The sequence below is a fragment of the Miniopterus schreibersii genome (assembly GCF_964146895.1).
Source record: "Miniopterus schreibersii genome assembly, chromosome: 3".
NCBI lineage: Eukaryota > Metazoa > Chordata > Mammalia > Chiroptera > Miniopteridae > Miniopterus > Miniopterus schreibersii.
In genome coordinates, this window is record NC_138103.1 from 20,679,579 (window position 1) to 20,698,641 (window position 19,063).

Consider the following 19,063-nt stretch of genomic DNA (forward strand, 5'->3'; position numbering starts at 1 on the left):
GTATCAAAAGGTGAATTCTACTTTCATTTGTTTCAGATTTATTTATTTTATGAAAGAATTCAGACTTCTCTAAAACTGTGCCTCCAAAGGAAAAGGAACAAAAATGTTAAAAGATAATATAAAGAAGAAAAATGTGCAAATGGTCAATCAACATGAAAAAAGGTCTACATTACTAGGGATCAAAAAAATGCAAAAACCAAGCTAGATAGCATTTTGCCTATCAAATTAGCAAAGTTTGTTTTTAATAATAATATCCATTGTGCCCGGCCGGGTGTGGCTCAGCGGTTGAGCGTCGACCTAGTATCCAGGCGATCAGGGTTCAATTCCCAGTCAGGGCACATGCCTGGGTTGCAGACTCGATCCCCAGTTGGGGGCATGCAGGAGGCAGCCGATCAATGACTCTCTCATCAGATGGTGAAATAAAGAGCTTTCCAGACAAAAAAAGTCTAAAGGAGTTTATCACCACCAAACCAACATTGCAAGAAATGTTAAAGGGACTGCTGTAATAAGAGGTTGAGCCCGGCCAGGCGTGGCACAGCAGTTGAGCATTGACCTAGGATCCAGGAGATCATGGTTCGATTCCCGGTCAGGGCACATGCCCGAGTTGCGGGCTTGGTCCCCAGTAGGGGTTTGCGGGAGGCAGCCAATCAATGACTCCCTCATCATTGGTGTTTCTCTTCCTCTCTCTCTCTCTCTCTCTCTCTCTCTCTCTCTCTCTCTCGTCCTCTCTCTGAAATCAATAAAGGTAGTTTAAAAAAAAAAAGTTGAAATAGAGAGAATGAGAAACAGACAAAGAGAAATAAAATGGCAATAGATAAGTACCAATTAATAATAACCTTAAATATACAGTGGTACCTTGGTTTTTTAATGTAATCCGTTTGGGAAGACCATTTGAGTTCTGAAACATTAGAAAACTGAGGGGTCAACAGCCGACAGCTAGGCCTCAGGATCTTGCCCTCAGTGGAAGCTGTGTGGCATGTTGGACTTCTGAGGCGTGTTCGAAAACTGAAGCATTTCCTTCCGGGCTTATGGTGTTCATAACCCGAAATATTCATCAACGGAGACTTCTGAAAACCGAGGTACCACTGTAAATGGATTAAATGCTCCAATAAAAAGACATAGGGTGGCTGAGTGGATAAGTAAATATGACCCAAATATATGCTATCTATAAGAGATTCACCTCAACAGAAGACTCACACTGGCTGAAAAAAATCCAACTTCTGGAGGACTTTAAGAGAGAGGTCATCAGCAATACAGTCATAGTAGGGGAATTTAACACTCCGCTGACTTTACTGGATAGATCTTCCAGACAAAAAAATCAACAAGGAAACAGTGACTCTAAATGATACTCTAGATCAGATGGATTTAATTGACTTTTACAGAACATTTCACCCCAAAGCTGTAGCACATACATTCTCAAGTACACATGGGACATTCTGAAAGACCACATATTAGAACCACACAAAACAAGTCTCTACAAGTTCAAGAAGATTGAAATCATATCAAGCATCTTCTCGGACATTTACACCATGGAATACTATGCAGCTATAAAAAAGAAGGATCTCTTGCCCTTTGAAACAGTATGGTGGGACCTGGAGAGTGTTGTGCTGGATGGAGTGGGTCAGTTGGAGAGGGACAGGTGTCGCATGATCTTGCTCATGTGTGGAATCTGGCGAACGGGATAAACCAATGAACGAAATAGATCCAGAGACATAGAAGCATGGAACATACTGAGGGATCTCAGAGGGAAGGAAGGGGTGGGTGATTGGGTGGGGAGAGATTAACCTAAGAACTTATATGCTTATATGCATAACATGTGGACACAGACAATAGTGTGGTGAAGGCCCCAGGGGGTGGGGTGGAGGGTAGAAGTGATCAGTGGGGGGAAAAAGGGAACATTTGTAATAGTTTTAACAATAAAGATAAAACATTAAAAAATAAAATAAAAGAACATTATATAATACTTGTACTAGTTATTAATTTGTTCTTTCCTGGCTCCAAAACCATTCTTTTTGCCTGCTCTGTAAACATGGATCTGAGCCCTTCAAATATTTTTCCTTTACCAGCTGACACAATGTTTTGTCACTAGAGGATGCTGGAGAGACACTGGAGGAGAAAAGGGTTTTGCTTCTGGGTTCTTGGGGGAGGGGGTGTTTCCAGTGCCCAGCTCCTGCAGCTTCCCCTGAATGTAAGAAAAAACTCACATCTCCTGTGTGTCTCCTCTACACTCAATACTTTACTACAACACTACTTCACTTCTGACACCAGATGTGTGGGTTTTCCACTCAACAAGCAAGTCTGTGTCAGTTTTGATACCGTGATACCAAAATCTAGATTTACTCCCTGACCTAATTGCTCTTTCAATCTCTCCCAGAAACATAATCTTAACCAGTCTGGAATTTTCTGGTCAAGTACCAGTAATCTGTCCCATCAGCCCTCCCCATTACCCCCCTTCCCACCCCACCTACAGAAAGAAGGGGCAATTTGCCATTCTCTCCCCCTAAAAAAACAAGATGTCCTGGTCTAAAATTAATCCTTTTTTTAAAAAAATATACCTTTATTGATCTCAGAGAGAGGAAAGGAGAGGGAGAGAGAGAGATAGAAACATCAATGAAGAGAGAGTCATTGATTGGCTAGCCCGCAACCCGGGCATGTGCCCTGACGGGGAATCGAACCCCCATCGCCTGGATCCTAGGTGGAAGCTCAACCGCTGAGCCCCACCCAGCCGGGCAATCCTTTTTTGTAAATAGCTTCCTTGCCTCAACCTTCCTTCCTATAAAAACCTTTCATTTGGTACAACCCCTTCGAGATGGGATGCTGCCTGATTTGAGACTCACATAATAAAGCGTTAGCTCTTCAGATTTACTTGGCTGAATTTTGTTTTTTTAACACACCCAACTTGCCTGCTCCGGGCTGCGGTTGAACAAGGCAACACTCTGCCTTCTAATTGCAGCTCTCATTCTATAAACAAGTGTTCTTTTCACAGCCTATTTAGTACCCCATTTCCCACACTTTTGTGCTTTTTATTAGTGATTTTGCTGTTTAAAATGGCCCTCAAGCATCATTCTGAAGTGCTGTCTAGTGTTCCTAGGTGCAAGAAGGCTGTGAGGTGCCTTATGGAGGAAAATACCTGTGTTAGATAAGCTTTGTTCAGGAATGAGTTATAAAGTTGGCTGAGAGTGCAATGTCAATAAATCAACAATATATATTAAATAAATTATCCTTCAACAGAAACACAAAGCGAACTTAAATATTGATCAGTTGATGAAAATATTGTGACCAGAGGCTGACAGGAACCTAACCCTGAATTTCCCCTAAGAGTAATGGTTCAATATTTGCTAATTCAGTGTTCATAGCGACTTTATAGAATATAACTACTTAGAGTAATAAGAATTGGCTGTATTCAAACTTTTCCTGTACCTGATTGGGTCAGACTGATAGTGTACTAAAATCATCATTAAACCATTTTTTCACTAATTAGTCATTTCTTCCACATATTAGTAGAGTCACACATTTTCTGTAGCGAGTGAAATTTCAAAAAAGCATAATTGGAGAAGAAAACTCTGACTAATTCACTTTTTGTATGGAAATTCTTAATTTATTTGCATATTTGAATATGCACTATCTTTAAAGCTACCACTAATGTTGGGTTTTTCATAATTTCAGATTTTTAATTTTGTCTCTCTATGTATTTTAGCAGAATTACAAAGGTGTTTCTTTTTCCAATGCGTAACAATGAAAAATTAATGAAATTAATTGAACTGACTGCTCTATTATCACCAGCTGTGGGCAGAATAGTAACTTAAGGCTGGTGAAAACAGTTCCTGAGCCAGAGAAACACTCTATTTCAAATATTTTTTCAAAATGTAACAATTTCAAAATACCACGTTGCAGGCCCATAATGTCCATGACCATCCCTGTTAAGAAATCTGTTGCCGTGTTTTAATATCTGTTGAGGGCAAGTAGGAAGGGTGGGGAAGTCTTCCAAACTTCTAAACAAGAGCGAAGAACAGATTAAATGTTAACCTCAGTACTTTGTTTCAGCTCCTGCCAACGTTAAAATGGTCTGAAAAGGATTCTATTGATCCAAACACTTTTCACATAAATCTGTGTCAATGTCAAGGGTTTAACATTGCCTAGGTCATAAAGACAGACTTCTTAGGAATGGTTTTTCCACACCAGAGCTGACATGCAATGATTTCGTGACAGAATTGATTAATAGCATTTCTGCTAACAGAAGAAATGAAGGCTCTGGTGGGAAGCAGATTTATATCTTCTTCCCCCCAACCACCCCTTCTGACGACTTTCCCCAGTTAAAAGACCCTTTTTAGTTCTCTCCATGTGCACATTCAGATAGAGAGTAACCAGTGGTGGTGCCTCCTACCCTTATTCTCATAATTTCAAGCCCACTCACCTACACCCAAACAAATAATTTTAAAGAAAATTTGCAGAAAGCATCGCTATTTTTATTGCTCTGTAGCCACAGTCTAAGCAAGGACCTTGTGCTTACTGGGTGCACCCAGCTTCAAATCAAAGCATTCCCTTCCATCAGATGGCTCCTGGAGAAATGAAGAATGAAGGGCTCTGGAATGAAGGGGTGGATGGGTGAAGAAATCAGGAAAGAGGGAGGTGACAAGGAGGAGGACAGTTGCTTCAAATTCCTGCTCTGTGCCCACATCCACAAATCCAACCATGTCTCAGAACTGATACGGAAGAGGCTGGAGGAACTTCAGTGACCTTTTCGGAGGTGGTGGCCTTAGCTGATTGCTTCTTCCATTCTTGGGAAAACAGACCTGTTGGTCTTGGAGCTTTTAAACATAGTAGCCTTTTGCTTGTCAGTAGACATTTCAATATTAGCAAGAGAAGTTAGATTTTAGACACTCTGGCCTACCTGCCGGCTCTTTTTAAGTCCCAATTCATTTAAATAAAATGAAATGATAATGGTTACAATAAGCTTTGTTGTCATCATTTTAATATATTTTTAATGTGATCCTTCATTATAAATTGAAGCTCAGTGCCCACATGATTACTTATTCCCTGCTGAAAGAGTCGCTAACAAAACTCCTCTTGTACATTTTAACACAGCATTCTGTGCTCATTAATCCCCACTGTTCAGGGATATTAATGTCACCCAAATGTGTTGCCTCATGATTGCCAGAGGGCTCTGCATCACAGCTTGTGCAGATAATGAAACATCAATGTAATGAATTAATTTATCTTAGAGCATCTCTTGTTTGAAGGCCATGTGGGTTCTTTAGCATTTGCTTGAGTAATAGATTTTTTTTTTATTGCTTGTAAGAAGAGACAAATAAACAATGTTAAATAAAGACTTTCATGGCTGAAAACTCTTCTGAAAGAAAGGGATGTTGAGCCAAATGCTAGCCAGAAAAAGTCCAGGTCCTGGGACATGCAACCAGAACCACCAACAGCAGAGGGAAGAGATAAGCGTGTCTGCTGTCCTGGAGCTGACAGGTTCTTTTACACATGAAGTTTGGGGAAGAAAGATGTAAGTTGTTTTGAAAGAATTTACATTGGCTACATTTAGGTTTAAGCCACTAAGTTTGTGGTAAGTTGTTACAGCAGCAATAGGAAAACAATACAGGGGGATAAAAGTAATAAACAAAGATGCTTTGGTGAGCTAGGAGTCTGCCTAGCTGGGAAGGTGCTATGCTGCTGATTTTGAAGATGGAGAAAGGGGTAATAAAGATTATGACTGAAAACTTAAACTAACATGAGTCTGTGGGAGGAGCTAGGGCTTATGGGAGGAGGTCTTACACTCTACCTCCTGCTACAGGAACTCTATGCATACTGTAAAGCTCTACGGTTTTAATTGTCCCTCCCTTAACCTCCTTTTTGCTTCTATATATATTTCTCCATCTTGGTACACCTTGCAGTGTGTGCACATGGCTTGCCATATCTGTAAGCACTGGGTCGCAACCTTTTTCTTTTTGCCCAAATCAATCCTTTTGGCAATGAAACACTTAGTTGATATTATTTTCCAGCTGACAGATGCCTTCATAGAATGCAGGAAGCCTTGAGGAGTTGGAGAGGCAAGGAATGGATTCTCCTCCAGGGACTCCCGAGGGAATGCAGCCCTGTGGACCCTATTTACATTTTAAAAGAATAGTTTATTGCCCAGCCAGGCATGGCTCAGTGGTTGAGCATCGACCTAGGACCCAGGAGATCAGGGTTCGATTCCCGGTCGGGGCACATGCCCGGGTTGCAGGCAGGCAGCACATCAGTGACTCTCCCTCTCCTTTCCTCTCTCTGAAATCAATAAAGACGTGTTTTTTAAAAAATAAAAAAATAAAAGAATAGTTTATTGATGTTTAGAGAGGAAAGGAGAAGAGAGATACATCGATGTGAGAACATAACATTGATTGGTTGCCTCCTGCACACCATACCAGCCAGGGCCCCTGTGGACTCATTTGAGAATTCTGACCTCTAAAACTGTAAGACAACAAGTTCATGTTGTTTTAAGCCACTAACTTTGTGGTACAGCAGGAATAGGAAAATAAAACAGGGAGAATATAAGGTATAAACAAACATGCTTTGGTGAGCTAGAGCCTGCCTGGCTGGGAAAACTCTGACAGAAATATTTGCTTGGAACTAGTAGTGGCAAGGACAAGGAGAGGGGAGGGATAGAAATAGACAGAAAGGGTCAAAGAACACAGAAATTGGCAGGTTCCCAAGATTTGAAGAGAATGGGTGTATTAGTTGGCTGGGGCTGCCAGAACAAGCTACCACAGACTAGGTAGGTTAAAAAACGCTGAAGTTGTTTTCTTACAGTTCTGGAGGATAGAAGTCCAAGGTCTAGGTGTCGGCTGGGTTGGTTTCTTCTGAGGCCTTTCTCCCTGGCTGGCAGACTTCTTCCTTCTCATTGCGCCCTCACATGATCTTTCCTCTGTGTATGCTCTGCCTAGGTGTCTCTGTGTGTCCAAATTTCCTTTTATAAGTCAGAGTGGATTAGGGCCCATCCTAAGGTCCTCATTCAAAACTCAATCACCTCTTTAAAGGCCCCATCTCCAAATAGTCACCTGGGGGCTAAGTCTTTAACATATGGATTTGGGGGAGGGGTGGTGGTGGCAGGGAACACAATTCAGCCCGCAACAGTGGGGTTGGCAAATGGAGGAACAGTCTACAAAATAACTGGTTAGTGCCCAGATTGGAGTATAAGACAACGTACGGCAATTCAATGCAATGAAAAGTGATTCAGGCTTGGATGCCACATTGGAAAAGGGACTTTAGTGGAACAACTGCCGATAATTTGAATAAGGTATGTAGGTTAGGTAATAATGGGTGCTTATTTCCTTGTGTGATAATTGTGCTATGGTTATGTAAGATGTCAGTATTGGGGAAGCTTGGGTGAAGAGTATGTGGGAACTCTGTACTGTGGGGGTTTTGAAAGAGTCACCCCAAGATGTGCCTCTGTATGGGGATTGTTTTGAGCTAAAGATAACTTTTGCTTCTCCCTTGACTGCCTAGAAGAACTCTGAATTAGAGGCCTTGGCCATAATAAGAGATTATCAGAGAGGAACTTTTTTGACCTACCTGTGTGGCAGGTCAAACCACTCATTACTGAACATGTGTTCTCCCTGCAATGACCTTCTGAAGCCCCGAGGTGCATTACTTCATCTCTAGCTCAGGGTTTCTTATATATTTCAATCTCCCTTTCTATCGCTGAACCTCTCATGTATGTGGGATCTCTGACTCTCTCATGTATATGGGGGTTCCCATATATACGTATGTATTAAATTTGGTTATTTTTCTCTTGCCTATCTGTCTCATGTCTATTTGACTATTAGAAGAGCCAAAAAATACTTGAGGGTAGGGAAAAGCTGCCCCGCCCACACAATGGTTATGTAAGAGGTCAATATTTGGGGAAGCTTGTGTGAAGATATGAGAACTCTGTACTATTTTTGCAACTTTTAAAAATTTTATTCTGGAATTACTTATTTCAAAATGAAAAGTTAAAAATTAAAAAATTAAAATAAGGTTAACAAAGAGGAGAGACAGAGAATGAGAATGGAACTGGAAGTTACAGGGAAGGAAGAAAAAAAAAAGTGGGGGAGAAAGCAAGGAGAAACTGAGTTCCATGAGGCTAGAGATTATATCTGCTGTTTGGGTCCCCGGTGACCACCTGCTCCTGGGACAGTGCCTGGGAGCTCAGCACACATATAGGGAGGCAATATTCACTGAGTCACAACCTCTGTAGATGAGAAGGCAGTAGGCCCATTGAGCTCCACTTCACATTCATGAAAGGCCTCAAATTTTAAATTTTGATTTTGTGTCCTAAGTGCATTGCGTGTGCTGAAAGTGCGAATTCCTTGCATGTAAACATTTAAAATACACTGCCATCTTGGTAACTAAGTTTTAATATCTATTCTTTTTCTCTCTTTCCTTTTAAACCTTTTTTTTGGGGGGGGGGATATAATTCACATACCATAAAATTCACCATTTTAAAGTGTATTGAATGCTTTTCTGAGCAACCAACGACCCTGCCCAGTTAGCGGTCACCTAGCAACTCCCCCCACCCCAACGTAACGCCACCGCCCAGCCCCCTGCCCACCACTAGCCTACTTTCTCCCTCCAGGGCTTTTTCTATTCTGCACATTGCCCGTCACGGCTCGTGCGCCCTGGAGACCAGCCTCCTTTCAAATGCTCGGCCCGCACAATGGCTGGTGGCCGCGGGATTGGGCAGCACGGCTTGGGTGTGCCCGGGGCGCCCAATCGTGTTGGAGCATCTGGGGGAGACAGGTGCAGGCGGCGGGCGCGGCCCGGGGAGCCCGCGGCGGGCGCTGTGCGGGCGCGGGCGCGGGAGGGCGCGCGGCGAGCGCCATGGGGAGCTGGTGGCGGGCGCTGCGGCGCGCAGCCGGGCGCCACCCGTGGCCCACTAATGTGCTGATGTACAGCGCGCTCTTCTCTGCAGGCGACGTCCTGCAGCAGCGGCTGAGCGGCCGCCCCGCAGACTGGCGGCAGACGCGGTGCGTGGCCACCGTGGCCGTGACCTTCCTCGCCAACTTCAACTACGCGTGGCAGCGCCTCCTGGAGCGAGCGCTGCCGGGCCACGCGCCGCGCACCGTCCTGGCCAAGGTGCTGTGCGATCAGGCGGTCAGCGGGCCCGTGGCGGTCTCGGCCTTCTACACCGGTGAGATGCTGGGCGGGCTGGGGATGGAGTCGGGGGCCAGGGGCCGGACCCGGGGCGTAAGCCTTGGTGGGAGGGATGGGGGAGGGGCGGAGTTCAGGGTCGGGGAGGGATGTGGAGGTGAAGGTGCAAGGGCCCAGGAGTTTGGGGACCCGGGATTAAGGGGTCTAAGAAGAAGTTGGGCGATGGCTGGAGAGGCCAGGGATTAAGGGATGAACGTCCAGTGGGTTAATGATCTAGGGGGCCAGGAGCGCAGTTGAGATTCTAGGGCTGTGCCTAGTCCGAGGCTGGAGATTTCAGGGGGTGTGGGAAATAGGTTGGAACGAGGGGAGGCAGGGCTGGGGTCCATCCCCCCCCCCGAAAAAAGTCCATGTAGTGTGGGGGAGACCCCAGCTCGTTGTCATAGCAGCTGCAACCCCACTGACCTAGTTGTAGGTCAGCCAGCCTCCTCCTGGGAAAATCCAGGGGGCCTCCATTCCACTGGTGGACATTTCTTTCCAATACACCAACAAAACCATGAGCGGACCATGGGGCCATTGTGGGTGGCACCTGAGATCAGGCCAGGTTTCCTGGAAAATTCACCCTCAGGGCCCTAGCCTTGCTTTAGTAAGCTTTTCCTGCTGGAAGAGGTGGTCCCATCCTCACATCCAAAGCCACAGAAAATGTGAGGGGACCCCTACCATAGAGGACTCTGTATTTGTGAGGGTCCTGGGAGCTCCCTCAGAAAACCTGTGGTCTGAGCACCTGACTTTGGGGGACCTTGCTCAGGGCCCTAAATACCAAAAACAATTTCCATAGCCTGGAAGGGAGTGGGAAGGGGAGGGCCACCCATACCCTAAGGAAATCCAAGAGTCTTGGCCTTGGCCTTGGCATTGGGGATCACAGAGCACCCCAAGAGGGTCTGCTTGTCAGTGGCTATTGGTACCTTCTAAATGGGGTTGAGGTGGTCAAGTTACCACCTTGAAGAAACCTACACTGCTCCACAGATCTTATTTGGGGGGAGGGCAGATTCTGTGCCTTTCCTCACAAACCCCACAGAAAACCTGAAGGACAGGACTGCTTGATATAGTCCCAGCCAACCACGTGGCCCATGGGGTCAGGGGAATGGAGAACCTGAGAGCAGGGACCCCCTGATTTGTCAGATATGTGTCTGTTCCCAGGGCGTGACCTCCTGGCCAGATTTGCAAACTGGTTCATCATGCCTGTCACTAGTAGCCTTGTACACCGGCGAAGGGTTTGGGAGCCAGGGGCTGGGAGTTTGGGAATCAGATTCCCGTTTAATCCTTAAACGACCCAGTGAGGCAGGTACTCTTGTTTTTCCCACGGTACAGATGAGGAAACCAAGACTCAACAGGGTTTAAGTGACTTGCCCCAAGACCACACAATTCATGCTGTGTTCTTAGCCTCAGTAAGTGTTGTCAGTATGCCTGAAACCCAAAGACACTTCAGTAACAGTGCTTGGGGAGGCCTATGATTCAGGCCCAAGGCTCCTGAAACAGTCCTGCCCAGTTCCTTCTTTGTTTTGCTTTCAGATTTTTGGCCCAGTTTCCCTCTCCTCCTGTTAAAATTAAGGGGGGAAGGTAGGACCATGCAGGCACTTCCACCTTGGAAATTGCCTGTATCAGATGACCCTTTGTGCCTTGGGAGCTTGAGTAGAGATTAAGAGGCCTGGCTTGGAATCCACACCTGGGCTGGTCTTGGACCACTATTAACCTCCCTGAACTCTTTTCCTTCTCTGAAACTCTATAATCCTCAGCTGATGGTTAGGAGGGGCAAGTGTTACGAGGGTCAAATGAAATAAAAAAGCACATAAACTGCTTAGCACTTAATTAGTGCTGGTTAAGTGGAATGAGGTGTTACCAATATTCCGGCTGGGTTTTCTGATGAGTCCTGTTCTAAGAATCCCCTGCAAAGTGACTGCAAATATTTTATTTCCCCTTCCTCCTAATTGGAGTTGGGGGAGAATTTTTAAAGCACTCATTTTTACACCCTTCCTTAAATAGGAGGTTTTGTTTTTTTTTTTAACCATCACCCAAGGATATTTTTTCCATTGCTTTTCAGAGAGAGTGGAAGGGAAAGGGAGAGAGAGAGGGAGAGAGAAACATCGATGTGAGAGAGACACATTGATTGCTTGCCTCCTGCACTCGTCCTGACTAGGGTGGGGGACAAGCCTGTAACCGAGGTATGTGCCCTTGGCCGGAATCGAACCTGGGACCCTTCAGTCCGAGGGCTGATGTTCTGACCACTGAACAAAACAGCCAGGGCTGTTTTGTCCTGCTAGGAGGGTTTTTATCATCAAGGGTTTTTATCCTGCTCCCTGAATTTCTTTTCAGAGTTGTTGAACATCAAAGTTTTCAAAATGTTTTTAGGAAGGCTGAATTGGTGTCCTGCGTTTCAATTCTGATTAAAAAGCCTCTTTCTTTGGTGGGAAACTTGTAGTTACCAGAATACCCAGGGTCCGGTCCATCAGCCTTTTTTTTAAAACAGGTAATTAAGTTTTAAAAATTTTAAGCATTTCACAAAAAATTTGAAAAGGAAAGAAGAAAAGTCATTAATAGTCTCATTATCCTAATACTGCTGTTTGTATCACTTTTCTTAGTTTAAAAAAAATCATTCACCTATAACTTTTATACCCTACCCTTCTCACTTCATATTTATAATTCTTTAAAAAATTTATCTAGTTTTAGAATGGAGATTATATCTTGTTTTCTGTGTTGAGCCAGAAGGGACATGCTGAGTGAGTGGTAGTGGTGGCTACTTTACATATTGAAATAGGAAACTTGAACTGTTACACAGTATTCTTTCTACTGAATCTTTAAAAAAAATTTTAATTGTGTTTTTACAAATAGGTATGAGTATTCTCCAGGGAAAGGAAGACATATTTTTGGACCTGAAACAGAAATTCTGGAATACATATAAGGTAAGACAGACTTTTGAAAATGCAACCAAGATGTTTTTGTACATTTTTAACATTAAGTGCATTTTAATAAAAATATTCTTAAATTAGGGCTACAGTTGGTTGGCACCAGGATACAATATTTTGACAGAGAAATGTTACATTTATTTTGATAGATGAATCAAATGAAAAGAAGCTTTAAGAGTATCTATACATGACTGTCTCTGAATTATAGTCAGTGTTCACAATGATTTCTGATGTTCTTATATTTACTCTTACTTGTGGTTATAATTTAGGGAATTTCAGAACCACAGAGGTTATTGCAAAAAGGATAGAAGGTGAATGGAATCATTCCCACATTCAGAGCCAAGGTTTCCAGGTGTGCATTCTGCTGAGTCCCTGTGAAAGAAACCTTCTTAATGTTATAAAGGTATTTGCAGAGAAAGATTATATTTCCCTGGGTTATGTCCAGGCTTGAAGCAAGTCACCTGTTGTACTGTTTGCTCAATACAAACATAAACAATCCAGTCTGACAAATATTTATTAATTAACTCAATGAAGATGGGCAGGGTCCGTAAGACCTGGACAAAATCAGGGATGCTTTCCATCTCTGGCCTAGAACATCTTTGATTCTATTCATTACAATGAGGTGAATTTTTAGGATTACAGAATATACACAGGCTGGTCTAGGGCTTCACATGTACTTAATTCCCTATCAAGAACAGTGGCAAGCCACACCTAGCAATCGCCTGCACTGCTTCTAGCGTCTTCTATTGAATGATACCAATCCCCAGAACCAGCATCACCCACTTGATGGCTGGAGGCAGATGACAGGAAGGATTGAAGCCACATGCTCTCCCTGAGCTCCTATGCTCAAGGACAGTTCTTTCTTCTTTCATGGGGGGAAGAGTATGCGGGACTCTTATTACTTCTCTTAGGGTAGAAGTTGTGGGCCCATGGTGACATCTAAATGTGATTTTCTTCTGTTTTATTTCGGAAAAAAGGAACACGTTTTCCCATGATGTCATAGATTCTATGGAGAGATGTACATCAAACATTTATAAAAGGAGCAAGCAAGCAGAATTGTGAAAGAAAGGGGCTTTTGGCAGGGATTTGCAGATGTTTCAGATTCTCCTCCCTTAATGAAGACATACAGGTTGCCTTTTTTGCATGCTGAATGCCATACCAAGGATCTTGAACTCCAGAAACAGTGGCGGCAAGAGAAACCAAGTGAGGGGACTGTTGTAACCAAGTTCACATAAGAAATAATGAAGGAGTGAGAATAGGAATGATTTGAGAAATATTTAGGAGGTAAAATTGGTAGATCTGGGTTATGGGAAATTGGGGTTATGGGCAAGGACACATCTAGGATGACTCACAGATTTCTGACTTAAGTAACTTGAGATAGGACATAGAGGACAGTGAGCCAATTTGAGAAACAAGACAGATGAGTCCAGTGTAGGAAATGTTGAATTCCAGATGCTTTTAGGATATTCAAAGGGAGATGTCCAGATGCACAGAGAGCTCAGAGCTAGAGATATTAGATATGGAGGAAAAGGGGCTAAAATCAGGCTTTTGATTGAAGCTTGGTCAATGAAAGTAAGAGCACAGAAGAAAAGAAGCACCCAAAAGGAATCTATCACAAAAGACTCTCATAGCCCAAGGGATATGTGAGAGTAGAATTGGTTCTTTGTTGCTCAGGAATTATCCGCCCCAGTCCAATCTAAGTTCTTTCGATGAAGGTGGGAAGGACATCTCTAGTTTATTTGTTGTTTACATGTAAGTAGTACTTGAGTTTTGTGTGTGGATGTGTGTGGCTGTTTTTTGTTTTCGTTTTTGGTGGAGTTTTTTGCACAGATGGCATGCAATTTCTGTCCCACGTTTCAGCTGCAACGTGGCAGTTCAGATATATTATCTCTTAGAAATATATCTGATATTACATTCTTCTCTTTTATATAGTTTTAAAGAAACTTTAATATGGAAATAATTTCAAACTTACAGAAAAGTAACAAGAACAGGTCAAAGTATACCCGTGTGGGTGGCCTGAATGGTGAGCCAGGTCACGTCTGCATGTGGGGAGCTCAGCCTTCCTGAAGAGGGAGGTGCCCAGTTCCAGTCACCAGGGTCTCTGGTCCTCCTTTGACAGCTTATCCCAGAGGTTCTACCAATGACACCGACACGTGCACCTTGTCCAGATCTGGACCCCTTGGGCCTTGGCTGACCCTTTCCTGGCTCCTCTGTGGAATCTCGTGTGAGTCTTTGACAGCATCTACTATGTGCCCACACCAATACCATCCTGTAGCTGAGGATTTGGAAATGAACTTGAACTCCTGCCTAGCGGAGGTTCACCATCGGGTGGAAGAGACCTGCCTGTAAAAAGAGAACTTGCCTCTCAAATATTTGATGGGAAGTTAACACCGCCTTTGTTTGCTCTGACACTGTGCAAAACACTCCTCGAAACATTTATGTCTGAGGCCACCTCAGGGGTCCAGGAACTTGCCCTTTGAGAGGCAGTTCTGTCCACCCATAGGCTCCTGACCCAGCCTCATCTCATGCCTCCCTCTCCCTGCTCTGTGCCTCAACACTTTTGAATTTTTTCAGAAACTGGAACATGACAGCCTCTTCCCGCCCCAGCCTTTCCCAGACTCACACTGCCCCTTCCTTCCTACCTTTACTAGACACCATTTCCTAAGGAAGCTTTTTCTGACTGCTTGTGCCCATTGTCAAGTTTCCTAACCATTGGAATTGCCTTGTTGAACTTCTCACAGTTGTAATAAATCACTTATTTAGTGAAAAAATATCCACATGCTCTTTACCCAAATTCACCTATTAACATTTTGCCCCATTTATTATTTGCTTGCTCCATCCATCCATCCATCCATCCATCCATCCATCCATCCATCCATCCATCCATCTTTCTATCTAATGTTTTTCTGAATCATTGAGTTAGTTACCCACAGAATTACTATTTACCCCTAGATACTCAAGTATCTATTTTCTAAGAATAAAGATGTTCTCATATAACCACAGCACAGTTATCAATTTTGATAAATTTAACAGTGATAATAATCCTTTTATACCATCTACTATCCATATTCCATTTTTGTCAGTTGACCATCTAATGGCCTTTATAGCATTTCTTTTATTTTTTTAAAATATGTTTTTATTTATTTTGAGAGAGAGAGGAAGGGAGAGGGATAGAGCAATAGAAATATCGATGAGAGAGAAACATCATGGCCCCCCCCCCCCACACACTGGGGTTTGAGTCCTTAACTTGGATATATGCCCTGACCAGGAATGGAATCATGATCTCCTGGTTCCTAGGTTGATGCTCAACCACTGAGCCACACAGCTGGGCTATAGCATTTCTTTTCCTTCCAGTACAGGATCCAGTCTAGGACCAGGTAGTGCATTAAGTTCTTATCTCTCTTTATTTCCCATTAATTGGGAATATTTTCTTAGCCCTTTTAAAATCTATTACGACACATAATTTTAAAGAATATAGCCCTCCTCTCATTAAAAACACATACATGCAAAGCATTTGCTTTTTGGGGGTGTTGTCTGTCGCTTCCTCATGGTTGGATGAAGGTGATACATTCCTGGCTGGAACACTCCATCTGTGGTTATCACAGCAGAAGGTGCACGATGTCCTTCTGCCTCTGACTGGAGATGTCAAGGGGTCTGATTTTTCCACTGTCTACTTACTATTTTCCCCCTTGAAATGAGTAAGTCATCTGTAGGCACTTTAAGACCATGCAAATTAATATTCAGCTCCCCATCAGAATATTCCACTCCACCCCCAGGTTTGGCACCCCGATTCTGCCCAAACCAGCCTTTGCTATTGTGATGGTTGGCAAATGATGCATTTCCAGCCCCAGCACCGGTCCCACACTCACCGGGTGGTGCTCAGCGATCTGTAAACAAATGCCCGCTCTTCTATCCCAGTTAATTATTCAGTTATTTCTCTAGTATCGGGATAGACTCAGGGATTCTCATTTTTTTTCAGTGACTTACAATTCATTACTGTGTGCAGTTATTTTTGGTGCTTAAGTGTCCCAGATTTGACCAATGAGAGTCCCTTCAAGCGGGTTCCTATGTTCTAGTGACCTCCCCCATTGTTTTGTTGTTGTTTTTAATTCTTACCAGAGGATATGTGCTTTTTTCTAAAATTTATTTTAGAGAGAGAGAGAAACACTGATGTGAGGAACATCCATCCTCCTGGACATGCCCCCAATCGGGGATCGAACCCACAACCGTTTGGTGTCCTGGACGACGCTTAACTGACTGAGCCACCAGGCCAGGGCCCCCCATTAAAAACAACAACACTTCCTTACTTTCATAACCAGATGGCCCAGGCTTATCTTATATTTTTACCTGCCCTGAGCCAGCCCTGCAATCAGCTGTTTCTCTGAAGAGTCCTTTTCCTGTTCATTGGGGAGTGGGGAGACCAGGACCTATGTCCTAGGTGATGTTTTGTTCTGAAGGAAAAAAATTGCCGTAAGAAGGAAAGCCATGCTTGGATGAGTTTACTCTTCTGATCCTTTTTGCCAAAGTAGTAAATTCTTAAGTGAGTATATATTTAAATAGTTTTTATTGCACTGGTTTATTGTAGAAGCTTTAGGAAAGAAAATTTAGTAAAATGAAAAAGAAAATAATACCACCTTCATATTACTAGTGTAATACTGCTTTTAAAGACTATTTTTAAAGCCTCTAGCTTTTTTTAAAAAAAATATAATTTATATACCAAGATTTCCTTGTTTGAAAAAATCCATAATGATGACCCTTTTTTTTTTTGTCAGAAGGCACAGGTTAAAGCCTGTTAAATCTATCTTGAAATATTTTGTAAAAAACAAAAATGTCAGCTTAACTTATTCTATAGCATGAAATAGTAAAATATATTATTAGCAAATCATTCCATAAAGAATAGGTTTGGCCCGGCCGGGCGTGGCTCAGTGGTTGACCATCGACCTAGGATCCAGGAGATCGAGATTCAATTCCCGGTCAGGGCACATGCCTGGGTTTCGGGCTTGATCCCCAGTGGGGGGCGTGCAGGAGGCAGCCAATCAATGACTCTCTCATCATTGATGTTTCTCTCTCTCTCTCTCTCCCTTCCTCTCTCTGAAATCAATAAAAACATATTTTTTAAAAAAAGGAATAGATTTGGTATAGTTTTAAAATTTTATTGATGATCCTTGTATAAATATATTCCTGTGTCATTTGCTTGGGCTAACAGGAAAATTGCAATATGTAAATATATGTTGTTATTTTTAAAGCGGTTGTCTAACAGAATTGATACTGATTCTGGTAGACTTTTCATTCTGAATGTCAATATAACTAGTATAAATGTCTTGTACCTAACAGCTCTTTCCACAACTCCCCACCTCTTCCACTCAAGGGACCTTAAGAAGTCTAATTTAATTGGCTTAGTCTGAAATATAATACCACTTCTGCACGCTACCTGCCTGGTATTTCTTAATCTTTTATAGAATGAACTGCGTGATTAAAAGGCATTCTAATACATTTTTTAATTTTTTTATTCCAGAGTGGTCTGATGTACTGGCCTTTTGTACAGGTGAGGCTTTTTGTTTGTTTGTTTGTTTTTTTAATTCTTACAAGACTTTATTTGAGCCAAACCGATGACATATGCCTGGGAGCAAGACCTCCAATGCTCCCTGGACAGGCGAGCTTTGCTGACTCAGAATGCTGACTCCTGGCCTGGGTTTGCACAGCGCCCTAACACTCTCTCTTTCTGTTACAGCTGATCAACTTCAGCCTTGTCCCTGTTCAGTGGAGAACAGCTTACGTTGGACTCCATAGTTTCCTGTGGGCCACCTTCCTTTGCTATTCACAACAGAGTGGCGATGGCACATCAACGTCAGTTTTCGCTTTCCTTCATCAAAAGGAGGCCAATGCAGTTGAAAGTCCCCAGGAGAAATGAAAAGTCAAGGATTCCTTGAAAGTGACCATATTTTTCCTTAACTGCAGTGAGTTGCCTGCCGATAAAATATTCTACTTACCTGCAGTCATGTGCTTCATTTGGAAGAATTACTATTCCTTAGACCCACTTTTTTAATTATCAAGAAGCACTTTAAATTTTATCCCCCCCCCCCATTCTAGCCTGAAAGTATTACTTCTCTAATATTTTCACTCCTTCAATACTTTGGTAAAAACCAATACCAGTGGCAGAATGGCATTTTATAATAGTTACTATTTCTATTCTAATATTTTAATGCCATTTAATTATATTTAATGCATTTAATTATTAATGTCATTTAAGGAAACTGCTTTGATTGTATGCATCTCTTTTCTAACATCTCAGGTTTTTCTTGAACACTTTTGGATCTGACTTCCTGAACAGTTTTGGATCTGACTACCTTTTATACCAAAAATAGCCCTTAATAGTAAATTTCTATTTACATAGAACTCAATCAAAGTCAAGATTGAATAACCAGATTTCCCCCCACCCCAATATTATATAATTATTTTTTACTGATACTAAAGTTCTACAAGTATATTTTATATCATAAAAAAGAAGTGTGTGATTGGTGTGTCCTGGATAGAATATATTTCACTGACATCTTCTATTTTTGTAATTTCTAAGTTAAGTACTTTTTAGCTAATGTTTTTTAGTTTTGAGCATACTCAGTACCCCATTTCCCAGACATACAAAATTTGACTTCTTAAAGAAATACACTGAGTGAAGTTTCTGGAAAAAAAAAAAACAAAAAAAAACACAAAAAAAACAAAAAACAATAAAAAACAAAACAACAACAACAAAACACACACAACAAAACCAAACAACCAAAACCCCCGAAAAACCCTCCAAAGCCCCCCCCACCCCAATTTTTCTTCTTGGAAGTATAAACTCTATTTCATATGTTTCCACGAAAAAGTTACCCTAAATTTCATGCTGTTATATTTTTTTAAATCAATGCTTTAAACTAAATTTTTATAAGTAGTCATTAAGATAGGTAAGAGAAACTTGATCCAGTCTTTCAGATTTACTGTTTGTCTCACTTCAA

The 19,063-nt window shown here is 42.4% G+C and overlaps 1 protein-coding gene across 2 annotated transcripts; it reads left to right on the forward strand.

Moving 5' to 3' along the window:
* Nucleotides 1-8,765: 8,765 nt before the first annotated feature.
* On the forward strand, nt 8,766-18,751 carry MPV17L (MPV17 mitochondrial inner membrane protein like). Of its 2 annotated transcripts, XM_081132922.1 has the most exons (5): nt 8,788-9,148; nt 11,995-12,065; nt 17,584-17,613; nt 17,800-18,025; nt 18,361-18,751. In XM_081132922.1, the coding sequence occupies exons 1-4, from the start codon at nt 8,839-8,841 to the stop codon at nt 17,977-17,979; spliced, it is 591 nt and encodes a 196-aa protein (XP_080989048.1). In that variant the 5' UTR covers nt 8,788-8,838; the 3' UTR covers nt 17,980-18,025; nt 18,361-18,751. The 2 variants fall into 2 exon arrangements, with proteins under 2 accessions (XP_080989047.1, XP_080989048.1); XM_081132921.1 differs by having other exon boundaries at nt 8,766-9,148; nt 17,800-18,751.
* Nucleotides 18,752-19,063: the final 312 nt, after the last annotated feature.

What these genes read in the sequence shown, in the direction of transcription:
- MPV17L (XM_081132921.1), top strand. Translation starts at nt 8,839, where the DNA reads ATGGGGAGCTGGTGGCGGGCGCTGCGGCGCGCAGCCGGGCGCCACCCG. An exon ending in GGTCTCGGCCTTCTACACCG is followed by an intron (nt 9,149 to 11,994) that starts GTGAGATGCTGG and finishes TTTTACAAATAG; the next exon opens with GTATGAGTATTCTCCAGGGA. An exon ending in AATTCTGGAATACATATAAG is followed by an intron (nt 12,066 to 17,583) that starts GTAAGACAGACT and finishes TTTTTATTCCAG; the next exon opens with AGTGGTCTGATGTACTGGCC.